This window comes from Argiope bruennichi, chromosome 8, assembly GCF_947563725.1.
Source record: "Argiope bruennichi chromosome 8, qqArgBrue1.1, whole genome shotgun sequence".
Lineage (NCBI taxonomy): Eukaryota > Metazoa > Arthropoda > Arachnida > Araneae > Araneidae > Argiope > Argiope bruennichi.
This window is the reverse complement of record NC_079158.1, coordinates 71,145,450-71,172,986: the sequence shown is the minus strand read 5'-3', so window position 1 is coordinate 71,172,986 and position 27,537 is coordinate 71,145,450. Positions and strand designations below refer to the sequence as shown.

General features: G+C 29.1%; 1 protein-coding gene across 1 annotated transcript in view; it reads left to right on the top strand.

Moving 5' to 3' along the window:
• The window catches only part of LOC129981938 (uncharacterized), a 194,698-nt gene that overhangs the window by 145,393 nt on the left and 21,768 nt on the right, over positions 1–27,537 (top strand). Inside the window, exon 4 of the mRNA XM_056093000.1 lies at positions 21,624–21,759. Within this exon, the coding sequence (XP_055948975.1) occupies positions 21,624–21,759 (136 nt within the window). The remainder of the gene's footprint in view (positions 1–21,623; positions 21,760–27,537) is intronic.

Here is a 27,537-nt window from a genome sequence, read left to right as displayed (position 1 = left end):
TCCTTTTTGTCAAAGCGTTTACAGGGAATTTTTTAGCTATGTTATTTTTTACATATAATGGATGTTTCTAAATAGTTTTCTTGTAGAAGAAAAACATGATTTTCTGAATGTAGGTTCGTGATTCATATAATTGAAATAAAATAAGTAATTTTAAAGCATAATTGCATAAAAAGCAAAAAAAAAAAAAAAAATCGTAAAAGCTGAGTTTTCTGAATGATAAAATTCTTTCAGTTCCTCGACTTAACAACTTTGTTAAAAGATAAATTTTTGAGATTGTTTACTCTAAATATTAAATTAACTGATTTAATTTGTTAATAATTTAATGTAGTGTTTTAAAAAGAGTAAACTTCATGATTATCTTATAAATAAAAGGAAAAGCAATAATTAATATCTAATAACAATTTCATTAGAAAATTTCCTTTTTTGTGTATTTTGATTTCCTCTTTATTTGTTAAGAGGTCTATTTTATGTTTTTTGTTCAATTTAGAATATGACCTTTTATCAAATTTATCTGGTATCCCTTTTATAACACTAAACTTCTATTCATATTCAGTGTGTTTTGTAAACTATTTCTATAGTATTTTACATCTAAAATTTCAGAAATACTTTTTTGAAACTGCTGTAGAGTTCTAAAATTGTATAATTATGTTTTTTCTATATTTTGTAGGAACAAATTAAAAATTGAATACTTGTTTAAGTTTTAACTATTTTGAGAAGGTACATTTGATTTGTTATTTAAAATAAATAAATGTTTCTTAAGGTGGTACGTAAATTGATTATTTTAGATATTTTAGACGTATGGTAACAAGAATTTCCATAAGTCAATCATTGTTGATGTTGTAATATAAAAATAAGCAATAAATATTCGAATGTTTATTTTACATAGTAACTTAAATTTGACAAATATACCATACATATTCTGTGTGCTGAGACAATACCATTACTAAGTAACAAATTAAAGTAAATTTTTCCAAGCAAATCGTTTATCAATACATTTATCTCCAAAATAAAGATGCGAAAGTAATATCATTTTGCAGTAACTCGCTTGATATTGTAAAATTAAAAATAAATATTCTATCTATCTTAAATTTGGATATATCACTGAAAATTAGTCATACAAAATACAATTTTTCGGTTTCGACGAACACCGAAGAGTTACCATTAAAAGTGATTAATTTTAATGATTCATTGATGTAATTAAATTATTAATTAATTAAATAAATTTACAAATTGAGGATTTAAATAAATTAGTCCCATTTTTGGAGTAAGCTTTCCGATCCCAAAACAAATCTCAATATATACTTCACCTTTCTTCAAGTATAATTAATCGTTATGGATTAATATTAATCGCTCTAAGATGAAGATGAGATATAAAATGCGAAATGCTGTATCAGTTGTCTGAGTTAAATGACTATAGCTGAAGTTGCGATGTCGTCCTTTAGAATTGTCTCTTAGTTTAAATATTGATCGTTAATGGAATAAGAACCGGTGATTTTCCACGCAGGATTTTGAATATTTCACTGTAAAACTGCAAGAAAGTATTATCGATTTAGTTTGATTTAGTATATTAACGTTTGTTTAGTAGTTGCAGAATGGTTTCATAAAGAAGAACGTATTATTAAAATATTATTAAATGCCAAGGATGATACATAATCTGTCTGGACTGCTTCACTGGTAGATATTTTATTACCGGTGAAGTATTAAAATAATACTTTCAGTATTAATTCTACTTTAAGATATTACTGACTGTTGCTGTATTTATATAAATATTTGTCTGATAATAACTTTCGTCAATGCAAATGCACAAATCTTTATGAATAAACTTGTTTTGTTTCTTTTTCTCTAATCTATTTAATAAAGAATTTTCTATATTCTAATGATATTAAATAAAATGTTACACATAAGATTTTACTAGCTATTATGATCCTTGACCAGATGGCGAAGCTAACATCAGAAGCGGAATCCTTTCTTAATCTTATCCTATTTTATCCTTATTTATGCCACACCAGTAGAAAAGTGTTCAATTCTTGTCGTCATATGTAGTGAGAAGCAGCCTCCACTCTTTCTGCAGATATTAGGAGAGGTTGGGTTCAGATCTGAATCTTACCGGTCGTGAATTTGAGACTTTACTATCAACTTACTGCTTCTTGGTTATTTATAGATGGAGCTTTGCATTTCAATATTGGCCAGATAACGAAGACGATGCCCGAATCAGCATTCTTTCTCAAAATTTCTGCGTCACATGAGCTGGAGAGCTTTCAACTTTCTTTTTCGTCATTATTAAGATGACTGGGATCCCTTTTTCCTTCCCCCTAGGACATACACGGTAGATCTCTTTGATAAAGTAGAATTTTGATCTAGAACCTTCCGTTTAAAAGTTGGAATTGTATCATAACCAACAGCGACTCGGTTGTTGATGGATGAAACTTGTGTATTTGACCATTGGTCAGAAAATAAGAATAATATCTGAACTTTTACCCCTCAAGTCAACTGATTCATGTTTAAACGTACCTCAGTCGGAATCTCATCTGAACTTTTCACAACGTACTAAATAAGTAATTCTTAAAAAAATATTCATATGTGATACATTACAGCATATCTTATGCATCAGGATCCGTTATATGGCAATTTTATGGCGTTGCTAAGTTGCATTACCAGATCACTAAAGTAACCCTTCTTAGGCTTAATAAAATAATGAAAAGCATACTAACAGATAATTCGACTGAAATGATTTCATTAAGATGATAAGAGATATTCTTCATATATTTGAGACGATAACAAAGTCGATAAGATAGTCAAAAATCAAGATCAATTAGAAAAAATATTCAAGTATTTATATTGTTTAATAATTCATTTCGAATGTCTATGCAAAATGGCGTCTTAACAATCTATACATTTTTAAGGCAGAGATAAGAATGTTATCTATGTGCTAAATTACAACAACAATCTAGATGTTTGTATTTAATTTACTTTAGAAAAAAAAGGAAAGGAATGGAAAAAGTAAGAAAAATATCTTTTGTAATCCATAAGTAATGACTAATTATTTGGAGTCTTATTCTTAATTGCTCATTAGTTTTAAATGTCCGACTTTTTATCTTCAAATGAATAGATGTACTGAATTGAATTGGGATTAGAAGCATTCTATCGAACCCATTTGTAAATAAAGGAGTAGTATGCGGTTCAAGAAATTTTAAAAAGGAATCTTATTACCGTTAAGATATAATTTAATTAAGAAGAGGAAAATATTTGCATTTTTTTTTTGTAGTAGACTTGCAATACAATGGAAGCAAATACTTTCTTTCCGTGTTTTTCAAATCTGCAAGGAATAAGGAATTTTAAACGGAATTATAACTAGGTTAGATAGTTATTTTATTATTCTTTCAGGAGATTAATGAAAGCATTTTCTAGTATGAGAATAAAATACTCTCAATAGTTGGCTTTCCTGTTTCAAATGCTATATATCATCAGAAAACTTTTGAATGGAAGATTTTAAGAAAGGCTAGACAGAGATAAACTGTAAACTATTAAAGATTTAACAACAACATGCCACAATGGTGTCATTGAGAACAATTCGCAATCAAGTCTGATATTTAGCTCGTTTCGAAAATATCTGTTAACTCTTTCAGTGATATTCGTCAAATTTCTACCAGGACGAAATATCACAGATGTACGGATATTCATTAAATCCATTAAAGAATCATTCAACCTTATAAACTATATGTTCGTTAATCAGTACAATGATGTTATCAAAATATTTCTGCAGGAAAGAAAAAAGCTTACTGTTCAAATGACATCTAGTATCATTTTGTATGAACTAAATTTTTCAAGTAAATGATACAAAGGCGCAGTGCCATCTGTTGATGATAATTAGTACTAATAAAAATTGTTCTAAAGAATGATTTACAAGCTTTTTTTTATTGATTTGAAAGAATTACTTAAATAGCAGTAATTGTTTTATTTGTTATCCTTTATTTTTCTTTTCAATTCTCAAACTGCGCATATCACTAGTCTGGTGGTTTGGAAGTTAACCCATAAAGATTTCAAGAAAAGGATTTTTGTTTTCATTTTTACGAAACTGCGAAATTATGTTATTTCTGAAAGTGATCGGCTTTCAAAATAACATCCTTTGAATTTATTTACCGTATTCTTTTCGATAAAAGCTTCATAGCACTATCTGCACAGCTCCAAAATTTATTTCAATTCAAAGATGTGTTTTCTTTAAACATATATAATTTTTAGCATTATATTTTCAGCTAGATACTCCCATGCAGATAATCAGAAATCTGATGTCTTCTTCTCGGAATAAAAAAAATAAGCATTCACTTGTTAAAATATGTAGTTGTTTAATATTTAGGAAAATATATTTATCTTTATTTGAATGTATGAGCACCTCATTAATTCTTATTTGTGGACTTCATCGTTGATCTGTTCTTTCTTTAATCCGTGTGACCTGCTGGTGTGGTGTGGAGAGGGGGTGCCAGCTCAGGTGTCGTCCTCGTCATCTGACCACGGTTCAAAACTACTAGATCTGTCCCAAAATAGCCCTAGTATTGCTTTAAAACAGGGCGTTAATATAACTAAACTAAAGTAATCCGTGTGATCCTATCTATTTCCTTTCTAGTTAATATCCTTTGAATAATTCCTTCTAAAGTTTCATTCGAATTCTCTTCCCATCTTCTTATGATGTAAGAAATACTACCAATTCTATAGCGTGAACTCTTTTTATAGAAGGCGAAGAAACAAACTACGCCTTTAAAGTTAATTCTACCGAGACAATTGATGTTTGCATTGTAGTATTTGAGACGCATATTTGCTTTTAGCTGCTTTGTATCTAATTGAGGAAAAGGAAATCAGAACATAAAAATTCGAAATGGACTATGGAATGCTTTATCGAACATGCTGATAAGAAATAGTTTTTAAAGCCCAAATATTACCATTCAATTTCTTGCTTGATATTTCCAATTGATTTAATACCGTTCTCTTTTGCAAGCAAACCAATCTTTGCCATTTGCAAAAATTAACCTCTCGAAGCTAAAGAAGTCAATTTCTTTTTTTTTATGCCACCATTAACTTTACCGTTTTATATGTAAAAAAACTATGGAATTCTAAAAATTTATTTTTTGAAATCAGATTTACAGAATAGTGATGTTTATCTGTGTGTCAGTCAATATTTTATGAGCAGAATGTTTCTTAAAAGTAGTATAAAGTAGTAGCAGTGAAAGCTAGATGCAGATTTAAAATAGATTGAAACTGGGCTCTTTTTTCTTTCTTTGTTAAGTTGCAATATTTGTTATTGGATCTGATAGACTTAAAAGCTTCTTTCGTACTTTGAGAAAACCTTTCGAGAATGTTTTATTTACAAAAGAAATCTATAAAATCTTGGAGACAGTTTTCAAAATATTTAACTTCTCGAACACGATAAAAGGGGAGAAAACGGAAACAGTGGAATTTCTTAGATAAAGTAAAGGTTTGTAAAAAAAACATTAATATCATGACAGTGCTATTATTTTTTAAGCTTTGAATAATATTTTTGCTGCTTAAAAAAATCCATACGCATGCATCAAAATAACCATTTAAATCGTCATGAAATTCATGTTTAAATATATTTAAATTTGTTTCACAAAATTTCAATTTAAAGGACAGGCTGTTTCTTAAACTCATTTAACTTTTTAAAATTTTCCCTACAGCAGAAATAAATTGTCCTAATTTATTAATATTGACTTAAAGCAATTGTAATGTAACTAAAAATAGAAAAGAATTTCATTATAAATTGTATCATTTATTAGTTTTTTTAATAGTATTTTCTTTGGCAGTTTGTTCTTTATGTTGTAGTATAAATGAAACATAGAAGATATGAGCTAATGAAACACTAACCTGTTTTCGAATTTTCAATTGATATTTTGGTCAGAGAAAATTATTTTCGATGAAACGAATCTTAATTCAACTATTTAAATATAATTTATGATTTGGAATAAATAATCTTCCTCTTTTTCGTTTCTGTTCTTCAAACATTAATTTGATTTGTTTTATAGCATTAATTCCCTAGAGATTTGGTTTTTAACTGATAATTTGCCCAAAGAAAATGCTTTTCGACGCAACTAATCTTAATTCAACTATATAGTTTTAATGCTACTTTTTATATTATTTGACATTTATAAAGTATATTAAATATTTTAATGTGTATCACAGCGCTACCTATTTCTGGAGTTTTAAATTACATATTTAACATAATAAATTGAGGATCATTATTTGTATTATCTATAATTCAGATATTTTCTCATTTGAACCAATAAAGCACATTATTAAAAATCTTATTTCTTGCTTATTCTGTAGATAAAAAAAATGTAAGAATTTATAGAATAACGAACAGAACAGTGTAAAGCATTTAAAATAGTATGAATTCTATATATGTCGAAATTTGAAGTTTAAAATAATTTAGTGAGAAACCCGTTAAACAGTGTTACACAAACTAATTAGTTGAAACTTTCAGCAACTATTAATCTTTGCGAACTAACTGTTTGCCTCAGACGGTTAATAAGAAAAATATTTCATAATCTGGAGACGTCTGCAAAATCACGGAAAATAGGAGGATATATTTTGTTAGATTGTTATCGAATATATCTGGTTTTATAAATCTTTTAACTGATTTTCCGACAAAATAAAGAATGACATCATTTTACAAACAGTCTTTCTATTTAAAATTATCAAATTATTGAGCACGTGCAGAGAATCTAAAATTATTTTTAGATTATCTGCATATTATTCCAGTTTGTAAATTGAACGAATGAAAGCATCGCTTATTGTAAATGATCAGTTCTTACTTATTGGCATATTTAGTGATATGGTTTCATAACGTTTAGTTTGCATATTGATTACAAATTATTTTTTCAGTCTGTATCTGATCATACACTAGATTCATAAAAGAGGTGTAAAAATCCATATTTATTATCCTTACTTTCGTTCTTTTACATCCAGATAGTAGATCCTTTCTTTCTTCCACATCCAAATGTATGATACTGGATGATATTAAGTAATATACTAATATTATATTGTAGTGGATAGCTTATTAGCCAGTTAACAGCTACGCTGCCCGAGTAATTGCTTTTGTATCGTGGTTATGTTACTGAGCTTCTAACCATAAGGTCCCAGGTTCTATCCTCGCTCATCTCATCCGCTAAATTGGTGACACGGACGTGATTTGAATAGTATAATATAATAGCGTGCAATAAAGTACAATACTGTGTTACAATTCTGGGTTAGTCGAAGGTAATCTATTTCCTTTTTTTTATATTGTCTTAATTTGGTCATTGTGAATTTTCCACTGTAGCATAGTTTACACTTTCACATATTAAATTTGATTTCAACTATTAATTTTATTTGTTTTACTTTAGACATTCCTTTCTATTTTAGTTTATTTTTCGAACAAATTCAAGGCCTATTTTTAACTTTTTTAAATGTAGAGTAATGTACTGTAATTCTCAAGAACATTTTGACCAGTTTTGAAGAAATTTTGAGCAAAAGTATAAAAGCTTCTGCATTTAAAAATAAGTACCGAGGTTTTTATTAGAACTGAAGATAAAGTGAAATATAATAACCAATGGATTCTGTTAGGCCCTAAACGCCCATTTTATGGTAATATTAATGACATTTATAATACTGCCTATTGAGAATTCAGATGTAATACTGACGCCAAATATGTGTGTTCCTTCCTTTTTAACCTACTCCTGACTTCAGTGGAATGCATATGACGTTACATGAAATTTGAAACATTATTTTAAAGTTTCATGATTCATAATCCTGATTTACTTAAAATATCATGATCATATTGAATGCTCAGAGTTAATATTCAATAATGACCTTATTTATCTTTTCCCTGAAAAATAGCTGTAAATAAATTTTTTTATTGCTTTGAATTGAGTACATATTGATCAATTTCATATTTTTATGTCGATCTTGAGGATGTTATAAAATATAATGATATAAATTAAAAAAAAAACACTGAATATTCTTGTTGTTTTTTCCATTTTTCAATCACATTTATTTGTCTGACAAATTGTTTTTCAAAATAATAGATGCCATGATAAGTGTTTTTAATCCCTTGATTTTTCATCTGATTGTAGTTAATTAATCTGTTTCAATTTGCAGTTTATTTCACTTGACAATTTCTGTATCAATGGATTTAAGAAAAAAAAATATTGTGTGTAGTCCTTTGTGTGATTAACATATTTATGTTCATAGGTACTATTTAAATGATTTATTACAAAAAATATGTTTTGAAGAGTTAGTAATGGCTCTCTTCATTCCAAGCATACTCTTAGAAATATTGCGGTTATCATCACAATAATTGATTTTTTCAAATTAATTTCATGTTCAGTCAGTTTATCGCAAAATCTTCTTATGGTGATTCTTTAAGCCCGGAAAATATTAAAATGGCTCCTTTCTTTTTCGTAAGACATTCAAAAAATTTTCTGAGGTGATATTACATTAATTGCACATGAATTTACGAATTTCATTTAATTAGATGATGCTAAAATGGAAGAAAGCCTAATCAGATAGAAAAAGAACAAAATACTCCAGACTTCGAAAGTTGTGCAACAGCTTTAATAATGGGATTAGATTACTGAGCGTGACAAAATAATGGAATTTTAAAGGCACACAGACTATTGTGCGTGGGCTGAAAAATTTCTTACTGACAGTTTGTAGATTGATTATATTTTCTAATAATCGAATAAAATAAATTTTCTAATACTTAAATAACTAGTATTCTAGCAAAACAATTTTTATAATATTTTAAAATTATTTTGATAGTAATTAATTTAATTATTTTTATAATAATTAATCAAATAGTAGTTTAAATTATTTTAAGTTAGAAAATTAATAAAGGTACTGTCTCTTCGTTGGTATTTTGAAGTAATTTACCTACATAGTGAGATCAATAATATCTTAATTATAAAGATGTCCGAATTGAATGACTGAAAGTTGTCATGGTGGTTATGCTCCACTGTATATGAAGGACTGATATTTGAAATTCCAATATTCACCGACAGTTTACATCCTTTTTACTTTCTCGTATATGAAATATAGAGGAAGTATTTACATCTTCAAAAAGTTTTGTCGAATCTCCACTTTTCAATCCAAAATTTTCTAAATCCAAAAAAGATATTTTCGGCATTATGCCTGTCTGTCTATCTATCTATGAACACTATAACTTAAAAACTTTTTGATCTAGACGGTTTATATCTAAAACATGTAATTATGATCAAATTTGCAGACTTTTATCAAATTTGAACGAAATTCATTTGAAGTGAAAAGCTTATAAGCCAGTTAACAGCTACGCTACATGAGCAATTGCTTTTTTAGTGTGGTCATGTTACTGGGCTGCGAGCCACGAGGTCCCAGGTTCTATCTTCACTCATTCCAATCCGCCACATTGGTGACCTCGGACGATGAACCTTCAACCTTCGTACAGCTGTTATTGTGCCATCTACCCACAGCAACCCAAAGTCGTCAGACTTACTTGACGCAACAACAGCAACCACTCACCCACACACACGCTCGCCACAACGCTTGGCGCTACTCAAATGAGCACAGGCGCATTAGAATCAACAGCTAAAATGCATCATCACTCAACAGCCATATCTTTCGACTCACTGGAGGGAGAGTCTGTAGTGAAAAGCTTATAGGTCATATAACGGATACGAAACACCGGCAATTGCTTTTGTATTGTGGTCATGTTACTGAGCTGCGTGCCACAAGGTCCCAGGTTCTATCCACACTCATTCCAATCCGCTACACATTCAAAAGAAGTATGACTGCTCGTGTCCAGGCGATAATTAAAAAACCCAAAGGGTTAAATAGATAATATTTAATACACAGATTTAGCATCGAAAGTATAGATATTTATCAACAAAATTTGTCAAACAATTGACCGTCTCTCGTTTTGTTCTTTCGCATGCATGTAAACGCTATAACTCATAAATACAATGGCGTAAATCATCAAAATTCGCCACATTATCTTATGACTATAGCTGCAGTTTTCTGTCAAGTCATTGAAAATACTCTAGCTATAGGTTCAGCGAAAATACTAGATTCAATCCAATGATCTATATTTCGTAACTATAATTCACCAATGTTATGTGAGGAATCTTACCCAAAGTTCACAATTTTATGCAAAGGAAGATATATATTTTACAGAGCCCGAAAAAATTATAAGGACACGCGAAAAATCGCCAAATCTAGAAGCCATGTTTACAGAATCGTATGCAAATTTTTGCAGCAAAAATAGAAGTAAAACTAAAATATTTTAAGCGTAAAGTAATTAAAATTTTCAATATTAAATCTGCTAAAATTTAAATTTTGATTTTTAAACCTAAATGAAAACGGAAAAAAGTATAAGGACATTGCTTTTTCTCCAGTAATTATTTAAAAATTGGCATATTTGAAAACATAAAATGACAACTCCGAGATAAAAGATTCATTTGCGAAAAGAATTTCCCATTCGGCGACTTTCAGTGTGAATTTTTAAACGATGCCCAAAGGAACTCAACTTTCTGACTCTGAAAAAGGAAAAGTTGTTGCTTTTCGAGAATGTGGATTAAGTGGATGGGAAATTTCAAAAAGAATCAAGATATCTAAAACGGTGGTTTATAATTTTCTAAAAAATCCTGGGATGTATGGTATGAAAAAGCGAACTGGGAGACCAGAAATTCTCACTCGTCGACAAAAAAGAATGATTGTAAGGAGAGCTTGCGAGAAAAGAGAAACCGCAAATGAAGTTAAACAAAATTTGAGTTTATCATGCTCAACAAGGACTGTTCAAAATGTTTTGAATAAACATCCTCAAGTTTCTTATGGGAAATTAGTGTCACGCCCCCCTCTTACAAATCATCATAAGAAAAGAAGAGTTTAATTTGCCAAAATATACATTTCTCTTGGTCAAAAGTGGGCTGATGTAATTTTTTCGGACGAAAAAAAGTTCAATCTTAATGGACCTGATAGTTTTCGTTATTTTTGGTATGATCTGCGAAAGACCAAGGAAGTGTTTTCCAGGCGTCAATATGGTGGTAGCTCGGTTATGGTATGGGGCGCTTTTGCGGCAAATGGAACCACTCCAATTGTATTTTTCAACCGTGAAATGAATTCGGACAAGTATGTTAATATGTTAGGAGAAAGTTTGTTACCTGAAGCGCCACTAATTACTTCAGGGGACTGTATTTTTCAGCAGGATAATGCTTCGATACACGTTTCTACGAGTGCAAAACTCTGGTTTGAAGCTAATTCTGTAAATTTACTTGATTGGCTGGCGAGAAGTCCCGATCTTAATCCAATCGAAAACTTATGGGGACTTCTACCCCGAGAAGTTTATAAAAACGGCACACAGTATCAATGTACACAAGATCTTGTCGTCGCGATCAAAGACGTTTGGGAAAAAATATCTGTGGACATTTTAAAAGATCTTTCAGGATCTATGACCTCTCGGCTTATTCAAGTGATTGAAAAAAAAGGTAGTTTTCTTGATTATTGAAACATTTTTTAAGTATTTTACAACATGTCCTTATAATTTTTTCCGTATTTCCTTTAATGTTAAATTTTATAAAATCAATATTTTAAAGCTAAATTATGTTTTTTATGTGATATAAGTGTTATCACAAAATTATGCAACAGAAGTAAGAAATATAAAAAGTTCATTTAGGGGAAATGGAAATAAAGCATATTTTCATGCAATTACATGTTGTCCTTATACTTTTTTCGCGCACTGTAGAGTATGGGAGAAAATTTCAGTGAGACCTCCCTCACTGACATTGCTTTGTCAGGGTAACTAAGCAGCAAAGTTCCGATTTTGGAGGACTGACACTGTAAAGATCTTTACTTTTTTACTTTGTCCTACCAGTTAGATTGACAAGTTTTGGCTTTATTTGGAAGACTGACACTTGACTTACCAAATACCATATACAATATATTTTGTTTGTACTATTCAAGGCAAGACATCTCTATTCAATATTTACACATCTCTCATTTTTTTACTTCTCTGGTATTCAAAAGCTAAAATAAATTTGGCAAAAACTATATCTTTGTTAAAATTAGTAGCTTTATGATATCTAAAAACCATTAAAACTTCTAAGTCAGGTGAAAAAATTCTTTGATGAAGAATGTTTTCGACATTCTTTAGCTTTTCAAAGGAAGGAAAAATTTTCATATCTAACATTTTTATAACGCATGTCGTTTCAGAATACTGAGTTCAACAATTTTTAATTCCAAAAGAAAAAAGAGTTGGATAATAAAATTTGATAATTCTTTTCTTTCGCAATTATAAATACATACACAATTGGTTACGAATTAATTTACGAATAATAATTTTTCATTATCCATTGATATTTCAATTGATTCGATTGGTACTGATATTTCAATTCTATTCATATTTAATTAAATATCAATACATTATTCAATTGAATTATCTATTGATAGTTTCAAGAAATAAATGAAATACTTTCACTAAATGTAACCAATATAAATAAAATTTCTGATGAAACTTTCTAAAAAAAATGACTATTTATAAAGCTGCTTTATTTTAAAATTCATTAATTTTAAATTGGTTTAGTATATTTCAGATAAATGAGCAAGTATATATTAAAACTAAAAATAATATTCTTGTTCAGCACAATGAAAAGAACAAAACTAATTCTGCATGTTCTTGCAAATTTTTTACACATATCTTCATAAATGGCATCATTTACATTTTTTCATAATTTTATTTTACGCTAGGAAGATTTAGTTTAACAATTTCAGAGCCATTTTATAAATAGAAGATATTTTTCTGAAGAATTGTTAGCTCTATCTTCTTTACGCAAACATTTATAATGGAAAAAAATATCCTGAGACGTGCTACTTGAGTGGTATGTTTTAATAAAGCTATCTTGGGGTATGCTCATTTTCTAGCTTGAAAGTAAATTAAAGTCATTCTAAAACCGAGAAAGAAACTTTTATAAAATGCTTTAAATGTAATTTATTCAACATTTTTTTTTCAAATTTTGCTTTAATTTAATTCCGGCACGTAGGAAATTATTTATTTACTTAGAAGTTAAAATGTTTTTGCTCAACGTAAAATTATGCAACGAAGGAAAATATTTAAATTTCATCTTTGAAGACTATTTAAATTAAAATGTGATAAAAATAATTTAATACTAAAATGGTATTATATTCTTGAAACTTATGTCCAAATAGATTATATTGGTTTTCATAAATCCAGTAATAATATATGTTATAGGAAATCATTCAATTGGAAACAATTTTCATCTAGGAGAAAAATAAATAAAATAATATCACAATTCTAATGTAACATTAAAAAAGTTATTTCCATTGTAGCAAATATTGTTTTGAATAAATAGTACATGATCAATGAATAACAATTGTAAAAGATTTATTTTTCATATTAATAAATATTAAAAATCTCGGCAATTTTCAAACATTTTATTTTTTTGAAAATATTGTCCCACGTATACGCGTGCCATATTTAGCTACCATACCACCATGTAGTTCTAGTTCTTAACATTCTGTCTTATAGAGGTATAAAATTTACTTTTTGAATTATAACACACATGCATAACACATAACACACATGCATAAAATTTTCTTTTTGAATACGAAGGTGTGCTTATCTAAACAATCTACTATAGTGTGAAGATATCTCAGATATAATTGTCACAAATTAACTAATGAAAGTACATAAGAAATAATATTATATTTACAAATTTATATCCTTATTTATTTACAAATTAGACGTGAATATATAGTAACATTAAAAGTTTTTTTTTTGCAGCGAGATCTTTTCTATCTATAATATTCATGGACAATCAAATCAAAACTAACCAATAAAATTGCTTTGGACTAAAAAGTGATAATCTAACTGAAAAAAAAATTGCAATGACAAATTCAAAGTAAAAAATCATATTAAAGTATTAGCAACATCTGATCTCCAATTGAAATGAACCTATTATGAATCAGCAGACTTCAGCTCATTTATCTTTTCTGCAAATGAACATTAAAAAAATATAAATAAAATGTGGAGTTGACAGTTCCATAATTAATTTTTATTTTTGCTGAATTTCATTTGCATGTCGATAAATCAGTCAAATTAAAAATTAAAAAAATCTATCACAATTGCTAAAGACCAAAATAGAAATTGGGATTCTACATTCGTGAATGGCACAGACCAAAAAAACAAGGTCAATTGAATTCTAAAAGGTGCTTTTCTACAAAATATATAAAGTGAAAATATTTTATTCGTTTCATTATATAACGAAGTTAAACATTGAACACGGCATATTGCAGAAGTATAGGAGTAAGTCGAAAGGAGAATATACCTCTGCTTTCTTACATTGCAAAACAGCAAAAAGATGTGAGATAAGAAAAATCCACGGTTCTCCTATCCTTGACCTTTCCTTTACCGTTCCATTTAATGTTCTGCTCATTCTTATTCCACTGATGTTGTTAGACGTGTTCTTTCTTCTTATCGGAGATGGATGAAAGATTCTGGATGAAAAATATGACACAATTCTTGTAACAAAAGAGCGGAAAAAGAATTATCTACAATTCTTTGTACTTACGATGCCTAATAGATAAACGCAACTTTCCGATATTTGTATGGTATTCTTGTGAATTTTCTGAGTCATGATGTATTGATAATTGTGTCTTCATTTCTTATCTCTCCTTTTGGAATTGTATGAAGCCTCGCATAAATTTTTTTTTAATAATTTTTCTGAACGTTTTAATGGAAATCCACAGTTTCATTAAGTTTTTTTCTCTTTTAAATGATGTTGAATTCAATTCTTAAAATTTGTTTGAGAGTTCTTTTAATGATATTATGTATATATGATATTATTTTGAGATTAAGGTTAAAAAATGTGTTATTTGAAATGATAGATATAAAAAAAGTGTTGTATTTTACTGATAAACTATGAAAAATAATGTGAACTTTCTAAATCCGCATTTAATCTTATTTCTAATGGAAGTGCATTTTTCAGTATTTATTATTATTATGTTAACTTATTAAAGCTTATGCCTTTGATTAAATATAAGCTGTTTTATAAAAATATTTGCCACCTTTCGCTTCCAGCTTGTTGCTGGAGAAATTGCTTGTTTTTAATTTCAATGAAAATTATGCATCTCTTGATGTTCATAATTCCTTCCAAAAATAATTTTAAGCAACAAATTGTATATATACTTAGCGGTGTTGTTTTAATAACCTTACACCTATTCATTTTGTTGTGTTCATACATCTCCCCACTAAAAGCCAGGTGCATGACAGCACTGTGCATTAAAAACTCAGTTATCGAAATAATCTGTTTCAAATTGCATGTTGCCACCTTCAGTGATGATACTTCACTTTCTGATTCTGGATGCAAATAATGAAAAAAATATTTCTTAATACTTTTTAACAGTTGAAAAAAATCACGCGATTAAATATTTGATGAGGAAATGGAGACAGTGTCAAAGGTAACCTTATATTTAAAATAAGACTTTATGAGAATTTTTCAATCTATGAATGTGTTACAGAGATAAGTTGAATTTAGATGATTTTTCGAGTGTATAATTACACATTATAACGCACTTTTTATTGTTTGGAAATGCTTAAATATATAAAATAATGTTATAGCAAAACTAAAATTATTTCCATAAATTTTCTCCTGGAATATGATAATATTAAATTAGTTCATATTAAACTTATTTATCGTTTCGTTTTAATGCAATTTTTATTTTTTAAATGCAATTTCAATGAAACTGATCTAGAAATGCTTTATAAATTAAAGACTATCTTAGTTCGGTGCTGAAAAACAAAATATTGTACTTTGAGTACTAACAATTTCTCTTGAACGATAACTATATTTTGCTAAATAATGTCTTTATTTATCGATTGTCTGCTTTCTGCCTATTTGTCTGATATTTCTATAAATATAAATGTATATTACGCAAAAGCTCTAAAGCAATTCTAGGAAACAAAAAAAGAAAATATACAGGGAATAAATAGACTAATGCTTGTAGGAGTCGAAAACACATGCAAAAATATATAAATAAATGTCTTTTTTCCTTATTACGGAAACAAAGACAAAAATAATCTAATAATTCTATGATTCTTAATCTATGATTTAAGATTCTAAAATTATGTTACAAGCAGAATTTTAAAACAGGATAAATGTCATTTGATACAAGTTATTACTCATAAAGAATGTTTTTCAAATTGATATTTTCTCCTAATGATTGCTAATTTAGCTCAGAGATGTACGTTTTCTAGTTATATATTTCTTTCTATGAATCAGTATGTACAGGGTGTCTCGAAAGGTATGTAGCGTCTAATATTTACAAATTCGGATAGAACCCGTTAAGACGAGTATTTTGATGTATAATATGTGGGTAATTAGACTATGACGCTATATTAGGGGGACCTACGAGTTATACATCAAAATACTTGGTGTGTTCTATCCGAATCTGTAAATATTAAACGCTGAATGCCTTATGGGACACCTTGTATGATACTTATTGAATATGATAGTATACTGAAATTTATCTTTCTCATTAGATTTTAATTGAAGTTTAGTGTGCAATTTTGCCTGTGTCACCTTATATGATACTTAATGATCATGATAGTATAATGAAAATTTATCTTTCTCATTAAATTTAATTGAAAGTTAGTGTTCAATTTTGCCTGTGTCACCTTGTATGATACTTAATGATCATGATAGTATACTGAAATTTATCTTTCTCATTAGATTTTAATTGAAGGTTAGTGTGCAATTTTGCCTGTGTCACCTTGTATGATACTTAATGATCATGATAGTATACTGAAATTTATCTTTCTCATTAGATTTTAATTGAAGGTTAGTGTGCAATTTTGCCTGTGTCACCTTATATGATACTTAATGATCATGATAGTATACTGAAATTTATCTTTCTCATTAGATTTTAATTGAAGGTTAGTGTGTAATTTTGCCTGTGTCACCTTATATGATACTTAATGATCATGATAGTATACTGAAATTTATCTTTCTCATTAGATTTTAATTGAAGGTTAGTGTGCAATTTTGCCTGTGTCACCTTATATGATACTTAATGATCATGATAGTATACTGAAATTTATCTTTCTCATTAGATTTTAATTGAAGGTTAGTGTGCAATTTTGCCTGTGTCACCTTATATGATACTTAATGATCATGATAGTATACTGAAATTTATCTTTCTCATTAGATTTTAATTGAAGGTTAGTGTGCAATTTTGCCTGTGTCACCTTATATGATACTTAATGATCATGATAGTATACTGAAATTTATCTTTCTCATTAGATTTTAATTGAAGGTTAGTGTGCAATTTTGCCTGTGTCACCTTATATGATACTTAATGATCATGATAGTATACTGAAATTTATCTTTCTCATTAGATTTTAATTGAAGGTTAGTGTGCAATTTTGCCTGTGTCACCTTATATGATACTTAATGATCATGATAGTATACTGAAATTTATCTTTCTCATTAGATTTTAATTGAAGGTTAGTGTGCAATTTTGCCTGTGTCACCTTATATGATACTTAATGATCATGATAGTATACTGAAATTTATCTTTCTCATTAGATTTTATTGAAGGTTTAGATTTTATTTAGATTAGATTTATTTTGCCTATGTCTTAGTTTGGAAGTATTTAGACAAAGAGTACTTTTATTTCATTAGAAGCTAAAGAATGCATTACTATTTTTAAAAGGAATAAAATTGAAGTCAATCTTCCTCCTTTCGAAATATCTTTGATTATCAGTTTGTCGTTTGGTACTCTTACCAAATGTTAATTCTGAACTGTTTGGCTGAATGTCTGTGAAGGGTAAATTAGTTGACAAATTAAAGAATGATACAACTTCTGATGAAGGCAATGCAGCAAATGAAAGGTAGTTGAATTATGAAAAATGGAATAATAATAATAATAATTTCAAAGTTGATTAATTGAAAGGTTGTTTGAATAATGAAAGGTAATCTCAAAATTTTAACTGAAAAAGCAATTTCGAAATGCTAACACTACTTCCAAACAACAATTATATGAAAATTGAAAATTTTAGAATAAAATAATTTTGCATAAATAAACTGCAAACCATTTTTATTGCTTAACCACTTAACTATTTTATTTTCTTTACTATCTAATAAGTGGATACCTTCTATTTTGGGAATATTTTCTTATTTTAATTCAAATGGAAATCCATTGAATACTTAACTTATCTATGTATTCGAAATAATTTTAATATTGAATTATAATCGTTATGAATGGTTTATGTTTTGCTTACAACTATAAAAATTCGATAAATCGATGCACGTAGGGCACTTGGGCAAAACAGTTTAAGCGGTTAAAGATAAAATAAAATAAAATAATAATATTTAGTACTTATTTTTTTGATATTTTCTTAGTGTTTTCATATACTACATGTTCACTCAATAATATAAATTATATCATATGTCTACGATTGCTTTTTTGTGGTTTGCTTCTGTTTAGTTAAAGCATCTTAGATATATATTCTGGTTTCACTTAAAGCTCGCAATATATTTGCTTGGTAAATAGATACCTGCTTAATAAAGAGGTGACATCTTCGCGCTCTTGTAGCATTGACAGAGATCTTCAATTTGTCTTATCTCTTTCTTTTTGCAATTTGTTCGGTGTCTTTTTTTGATAATCATTTCGTTTTATGGTAATTTGCATGCATTTTTATTATTTTTATGTAAGCATGCTGAGCTTAAAATAAATGATGTAGGCTATGTATTTTAAAGATAGACAAATGAAATACAGTAACTCTATAGCAATGTATTATCTAACATAAATAGACAAAAAACATAGTATTGTTAAAAATCTAAAGTAATTTTTAATATGTTCAATTTATAATAGTTTCACAAATGGTATAAGTTCTAAATAATGGCGATACAAATAAAACAAAATTAAAATGCTTTCAAAAGATTCGATTAAATAGTGAAATTTAACACATATAGTTCGATAAATAATTCGCTTTTTTAGAATTTTAAAATTCTTCTATGGAGGCTCAAATACATAAATTTATTTACGGCGTCTTTCAATTGTAGCTCTAATTTCTGTATAAAAAGCAGCTTGCATAAAGACTAAATAATGAGATCCATACTTTTAAGCATCATAAAGGCTTTTGATGTATTTTATTCTGCACTAAGTCTCTTTAAATCAAAGCACTACTTTACTGAAACAGAAAAGAACGCCGTTAGTTGCTTTTGAGCAGCAATTACTTTTTATTCAATATAGAGGAATTACGTTCAATTACTTTCAATATAGAACAAGGATTTCAATATTGAGGAATATGATAATAATGTCTGCTATATTATGAATATAAATAAAGCAAAGAAAATAAAGAAAGTTTTGTAGTCTTCTTCATATATATGAAAGTCGATCGCTACATAGAAATAATTCTCTTTTTTAAAATGAAATATCCGAAGTAGAAGCATTTGTGACCAATTTAAATATATTAGATTATTCGGAAAGCAATTTCGAATTTTCCCAACAGAGGTCTTAACGGAATTTTTTCACAGCCAATTTCACACTTAAGCCGCATAATCCTTATATATTTTGACAGTAAAGCTTGCTTGCGAAAACGTTCGATTGATTCTGAAAGGTAGATTTTGGTTGGCGCCCTTTCAAATATGGAAAGTAAAAAGCAGCATTTTCGTCGTATTTTGCCTTTTTACTCTAAAAAAAGTAAAAATGCTGTTCAAACAAGAAAGAAATTTTCCGATGTGTGTGGACAAGATGTATTGATGGAATGCCAATGTCAAAATTTGTTTTCAGAATTTCGATCCGGCAATTTCGATGCACCACGTTTTGAAAGGCCAATTGAAGATGATAAAGACACAATAAAGGCATTAACTGATGCAAACCGGTGAATAACAACTCGTGAGATCGCTGAGAGATTAAATTTATTGAATCCGACTCTCCAAGATCATTTAAAACGCCTAGGTGTAATCTCAAAGCTGGGCATGTCGGTTCCTCATGTTTTTACGGAAAAGAATTTGTGCCGTCGCATTGATGTCTGTGATTTGCTTCTCAAACGTCAATAGAGGATCTCTCTATATAGCACATCATCTCTAGGGACGAGAAATGGGCTACCTACAACAATGTTAAACAAAAGAGATCATGGAACAAAAAAGATGAACCGGATCAAAGAATTTCGAAAGTCGATATTCATAAAAAAAAGTGAGGCTATCTGCTTTGAGGAATTTTAAAGGATTGAGTTTTATAGCTTCACTTAAGCAGGAAAGGCCAAAATTGATGAATAGAAAAGGCGTAGCGTTCCATAAAGATAATGCGATACCTCATATAAGTTTGTAAACTCACCAACACTTTTTACAACTTGGATGGGATATACTGCTCCGCTCCAGCACCTTCTCATTATTCTTTGTTTCAGTCTCTACAAAATATTTTAGACGGTAAAACCTTTACTTCAAATGAGGAGACCAATAATCCTAAATATTTTTTTTGCTGACAAAAAAAAAAGTATGAGCTTGTAATTATGCTACTGCCAATAAGAGGGCAAAAAGTATTGGACCAGAATAGACAATATATGTCAATAAAATATTTATTCACTATAGGAAAATCGTCTTTCAACTTCATATAAAAACGAAATTTCTTTCTGAGCAACCTAATAGTTCTTTTGAATAAAAAAGTTGTTAAAATACATCAGTAAGTTCTAAAAGTATTTATATAGATTAATTACAAACCACCATATGAATGCATTGTACTCTATTTACAAGTCACTTTTCATAATTTTGTAAAGTTTAATAACTTATATACAAATTTAATATACTTATCTTATTTTTAACTTAACTTTTTTCTAAAACTTAAATTAACTTTTCTTTAACTTTATTTTTAATTTTATTAATAACTTAATATACTTATTATATACAAACTTAATATACTTATTATATACAAACTTAATTATAAACTTAAAAAATAAAGTGTAATTTTTGTAAAAGAGGATGTGATGCGTATTACGTCCATCAAAAAATTCCATTTGTATAATATTTATCGTTTTCATTAACTACGAATTTATTGACTTTTTAACTGAGTATTGTTTCTGATCTATTTATTAGATGTGTTAACTAAAGAGTTTTTAATGGATCTTTAAAAAATCTTTAGTTAGTTTAGTTTTTATAAAATCTTTAGTTAACACATCTAATAAATAAATCAGAAACAATAATCAGTTAAAAAGTCAATAAATTCGTAGTTAATGGATCTTCATTTTGAAATTTCATTACAAGAGTGTCTTAAAATCTTTGGGAAAGTGTTAACTCCCTAACACGCCTCTTACATCAAATATCTCATGTTCCTTTTTTAAGTTCATTTTTTCTAAAAGTGGCAAACGCTCATTATAGAATCCGATAGCTTCCTGAGCTTTCGCCAGATGGTAGAAAGACACAGAACTTCAATTACTGAAAACAGTTTATCTTCCCATTACAAAATCGTCTGATTTACGGCTTAATTCTACTTTTTTTGTTGTAATGTCTCTTACTGTTAATAGCTTTATTTCGATACTATTGCTTTAAGAATGTATTAATTACTTAATATCTGTTCCAATTTGTTTTCAGAATATTTGCTTCATGCCAGCTGCTACCGAAATTTGAGTGCGGAATACCGGAAATGTGCTGACAACTATCTCACCCAACAAGAAACTGCAAAGAAGGAAGATATGCCCGTAAAAGATAAACTTCGAAAATCTTGCTGGTGAGTACAATAATTTAAAAAATAGCTGACTTCTTACACCTAAAAGAACTGTATGTAGCTTTAGCAAATGTGTACTATAAATAAAGATAAATATATATATTGACACTCATAGCACAGACTATTGAACTTAAATCTACCAAATTGGCATGCATATCTTGGCACATGCGTATCTTGTGTTTGCAGCTCGAAGTGAATGATTTTAAATTTTAATTAATTAAAAATTAACCTAAAGTTGATGTTTTTTGAGGAGAAAGAACTCCCAATATTCTTACTGCTAAAAAATTTAATTTAAATTTTTTTCTTTAATAATACCAAATCAGTTTTCGTGCATTTTCCCTGAATATTAGCAGTTTTTATAAAGTATTTAATTTTGCTGAATTTTTAACAATATATTTCATCATTGAAATGAAGTTTTAACCGTTCCTATCATTCCATCAAATATTTAGTCGTAATATTATCATCCTTGATGGAAGTTCAAAAAGGAGGATTTTGTTTAAAATCAATGCAGTATACACGAGAAACAAGAAAGTAATGTTATAGTATAGTATAGTATGGTATAGTTATAGTATAGTATAGTATGGTATAGTTATAGTTTAGTATAGTATGGTATAGTTATAGTATAGTATAGTATGGTATAGTTATAATACAGTATAGTATAAAAATAGAAGGTAGTTTTTCCAAGCAATTACATTTTTAATTGCACTATAATATCATGGAACTTGACTTCATTAGACAATAAACAAGTCAGTTATAATGCTGTTAAAACAACATGGCTTTGTGCCACAGTTTGATACTTAAAATAATATTCATGAGGAAAAAGTGGGCATTAAGTTTTGAACAAGGGATTTATTTCAAATTAACTTGATAAGGTTTCCCATTATTTTAGCATCTTTCTTATTTCACTGGAAGGTTTTTCATCCTACTATTTCCTCCATAACTGCCCAAACCTCATCATCAGCATTTAATTGCACCAAAGAATGCAGTTTCAAAATCTCTTCAGAAGTTCTGGCTATATCTTTTACATCGATGTCATTGCTATCCTTCACTTAATCCTATATTCCTCGCCAGAATCGTAATCTTGCCAATTAAGGTATCACATATACTTGTTCAATTTTATTGAAATCGCATTCGACAACGCTATCTGTTCAAGGTTTCTTCAATGCAGAAATAAGAAATCAATTAAGCCTTCAACACAGATACCCGAGGTCCGAACCAATCCTGCATGGGACGCCATGATGTTTCCTTGTCATGTTTTGCGAATCAGGGCTCGTTAAAAGAGCAATTTTTTAAAAATAATTTCCATTGCTGTTAATGCAATTACTTGTTAATGAGAGATACTCGTTAAGGAAGGTATATCTATGTAATGCAGATCTAGAAAATTGAACAGAAATGAAATTTATCTTAAGAAAGGGAAATAAAATATTAAATTTAAAATAGTTAATGATAAAATATTTAAAATAAATATTAAATTTTTCTTTTATATGTTGTATTAGCTGAATGGTTGACATAATTTTTTAAATTTTTTTATTTAACTTTTTATATTTATTTTTATATTTACTATAAATTTTCTACAACCAGCCTTGCTCCAACCATTTCAATAAAATTAATTTTACAATATCAACCAACTTTAATGAACTACGCTGAATGAATTACTCTATTACTCTTATATTACTCTAAATTAAAGGCAAGATTAATAGAAAATGAAATTGACGAAATTTCAGCTGTAGGTTTACGTTTGCGATATCTCTTAATGATGGAAAGCAAAAACCGGTACAGAAGAACTTTATGAGAAATGTAAATGCCAAAAGGTCTGAAAGGAAAGGAAATCTAGCGAAATCGCCATTAAACCCAGAGGTTTACAGTCCTGAATATTGCATAATTAAGAGTGGAAACGTTTGTTTTAAAAAATAGAAAAGAAGTTTCTTTTTGAAAAATGAAGGATGCTAGGGCGTAGACAACATCTATTAAGACATTTAGGGATCAGGGGCTTTCAAATGAAATACAGACTGGCAAAACAGAACCAATCGTCGGGGATGGAAATGTGGTTTTTAACTCACTTGATTATTCGAAATATAGAGATGAGTAATACCAATTCTAAATTTCTATGATACAATAGTAATATTGTCCATTTAAACATCATACTTGTAAACATGTAGTATATATTTAATGATAAAAGTAAATTGCTTCCCTCTTCCTTTTACTTTTCCTTCTATTCTATTTTTTCCTTCTAAAAACAATTCTATTTAATTTGCGAGATTCAAGTTAAAAAAAATAGATTATAAAAAATTATAAAAATTGACTGGGCAGTAATTCATGATAATGTGTTATTTCACTTTAAACTTCAAATGATCACACGAATTTTTAACTGCCATACGAATTACAAAAAATATTGGTTCTCGATCTTCTAAGCTGGTTGAAATTCTAACCTGAGTAGAAGTTATTTCTGCAAAAAACTGTGATAGTAGAACAGACAGATAGCCAATTAAAATTTATATTTTATTTCACTTATGTAGACATTTCGAGGCAATTATATTCTTTTGAACAAAATTCGTGGAAGAGAATTTCCGATCATCTATTTTTAAAATTATTCGGAAATTTTAACTCACTGATAGAGTTACAAAGATGTTTAATGATTCTAGAAATTCATCCATTCGCAATTTTTAGTACTTCTTTCTGAAAATATTTACGATAAGAGTTCATTTTTACTACAAGTTGTATAGTTTATTTTCCTAAAGAAATATAGCAATTAAGGGAAAATATATGCTAAAAACATATTTCTCCACTGCAAGCAACGTTTGTTTAAAATTATATTTCTCTTCATTTGACTACTAATACTTTCTTCTACCAGGTACAATTTTATTTTATATTATATATTTTCCCTTTCTGCTTTAAGCCTCATTAAGTTTTATAGCACACGACTTGAAACAAATTTTTGAAATTTTGTTGGAAATTGGAAATGGCTACTTCAAAGATGACTCTGTATTGAATAATTATTTTATCTTACAGAAAGTGTTTTTTTTAATTTTGTGACTAACATCTCTTTATATAATAAATTTATATAGTATTGTTATCGGAACTAATTTGTATGAAAATATTCAGTAAATCAATACTCTAAATTTTATGAAAAACAACTTTAGTATGGTGACATCTATTGACTGATGACTGAAAAAAAAAGAATTTGTATTAAAAATATAGTATCAAATATTTGCAATGAAATATTTCATTTGTTCTAAACTTTTGAAGATATAACTTTCGTCTCGGACACTTAACATAAAATAGCCTTTTATACAGTGCAACAGCATCGTACGTAACTAAGTAATAACTAAAATAGGCCAGATATTTTTCTCTGTTGTCAGAGGCAGTATGCTTTTAAATATAGGTAATAAATAAAAATACAATATTTTTATAAATTTAAACAGGTAATGCACATGGTAAAATGATCTTTAAATATGCGGCATGTCCTTAATTTTTCCACATATAAAGAATGTCGAGAGATTTATGCCATTGAGCCATTTTTACTCTTTGATTAATTTCATCCGAAATTTGATGCGTATCTTCAGTTTGTTTCTAAGAATCACGCGCCATATTCCGTGAGTCTGTTTCTTAATTATTATGTTAACGTTTATAGGGCTAGTTGTAACTAGGGTAAATTGTAATAGGCATTTTTTTGCAAAGATTTATAAAACTTTAAGTGATAAAACTAAATATAATTCTTTTCATGGGTCTTAATACATCAGCATAGTCAGTATCTAACTGAAACGGTTTGTAAGAAATCGTGAAAATGTGCTCCATTTTAACTGGTTAATGTAAAAAGAAAAGTTTCGTAAACGTTGGTTTAAGATAAGTTAGTTGATCTTTAGAAAAATATATTTACTTATTTATTTTGCCTATCCATTAAATTTTAAAAAGTTGTTTAATTTCCTAATTATGATATGTTTTTATTAATCAAGAAAAATAACCGAAAATTAGCGATGGTGCAAGCCGTATCAAAATTTTGGCGCAAGTTGTAACATGTACGACATTCATCTTGATTTGTGTTTGACTTCAGCAGTTCTACTTTCTTCATGAAGTATTAACATGCGCCTCTAAAGATCAGATCTTCTCATATATATATATATATAATGATATTTTAATATCTAATTTAATCCAAATTAATTTCTTAAATTTTTGCCTAATTCAGCTCATTTCAAAGTAAAATATTATCTTATTTCCTGATCTCATTCTACTTTTTAATTCAACTGAAGCTGTGTAAAAATTACTGTTCCATCAGTTGCCCTTGTCAAAGATTAACACGAATTGACACATGGCCGGAAATCCCATGTTATATAAGAGTAGTGATCATTTGTTTCGTTCCTTCTCTCACATCTGCTTTGTGTCACGCTGTGGCGGACGTGCCGTGTCCGCGTCTCTGCTTGTAAATATATTACGCCTTGTCGGGATGGATTAAAATGAATTTAAAATTATAAATGACTCTTCTGTGTCTTCGAACCTGCTTTCTGCTTTTAAAAATTACACACACACACACACACACACACACACACACACACACACACACACTGTTACGGATACTCCGTCGGGGTTCTTTCAAGATTTGTGGGTCGATGCAGACAATACATACAAAGAAGACAAGTACATTGCCGAAACGAACACAGGACAGAACACTACAGCAAATAGCAGCCCACAAGTAGTATTCGGTAGCTAGAACAACCACAGCACACAAAGTGACCAGACAGAATTCAGCAGAAGGAGGTAGAATCTGTGTAGCTTCACTCTACGGTCTCTCCAAACGCCTGCGATTCACTGTTGTCTCCTCCTTTATCTGTATCCAACTGCCGACTCACCACTACATGACTGGCTACACCACACCGACTCGATGTTGCTTCCACAATAAACTTCAGTACTCGGTACACAGCTCAATTCAGCAATCGCTTGAGCCCCACACAATGCTTGCGCTTCGGTGGACTCATCCACTAATGCCCCGTTGCTTCGCTATCCTCTTGACGACTCTACATACACAACTCGATTTACGACTGACTACTAACTTCGGCTTGAGATTGCCGGGCTTTTATAGTTCCCTGGAGGCAAACAGAGAAGGTTCTAGACCAATCAGGCTTATCTGGATTCCTATTGGCTCAAGTGCTAAAATTCTGGAAGTTTCCAGTAATATCTATTTTATCTCAAAAGTCTTCAAATTCGTTGTCAAAATGGCCAAATGGTCGCCAAGCTCTGAGATTACTGAAACAGCAAATATTGTAGACCTATAATGTTGCTGAGAAGCAACACTACAGGTTTGTAACAATATGCATGCAGCAACTCTGAAGCTCTATTATATTATGTTACATTGCTCTAACATCTCTTTCAAAGCACTGTTAGGGCTCTTTTGGTACAAACCATCTAATTTCGAACAGTCATCAGATAATGAGGATGGCTCCTAAACTACCCATCCCTTTAAGCGTCTGCGCCATATTAGCAAGAATACCGATTTAGAATATACCAGATTCGTTTACATGTCTGTTCATAGTTTAAATCGGATCTCGAATCAAAGAGATTCCGGGTTGGGGGTTAACATAAAAATAACGAACCACCGTAGTCAGAAAGTTTTATGAAGAAAATGAGTTCAATGCTTAATTTTCAAAATTTGAGCACAAAATGTGTGCGATAGGCCTCAGTATACCATTTGCTTAGATGCAATTTTGATGCAGATCGACTTCTATGTTGATTAGTTTAATAATTTTGTCTTTACTTTATTTTAAATCACTTGAAAACACTTATTGCTAC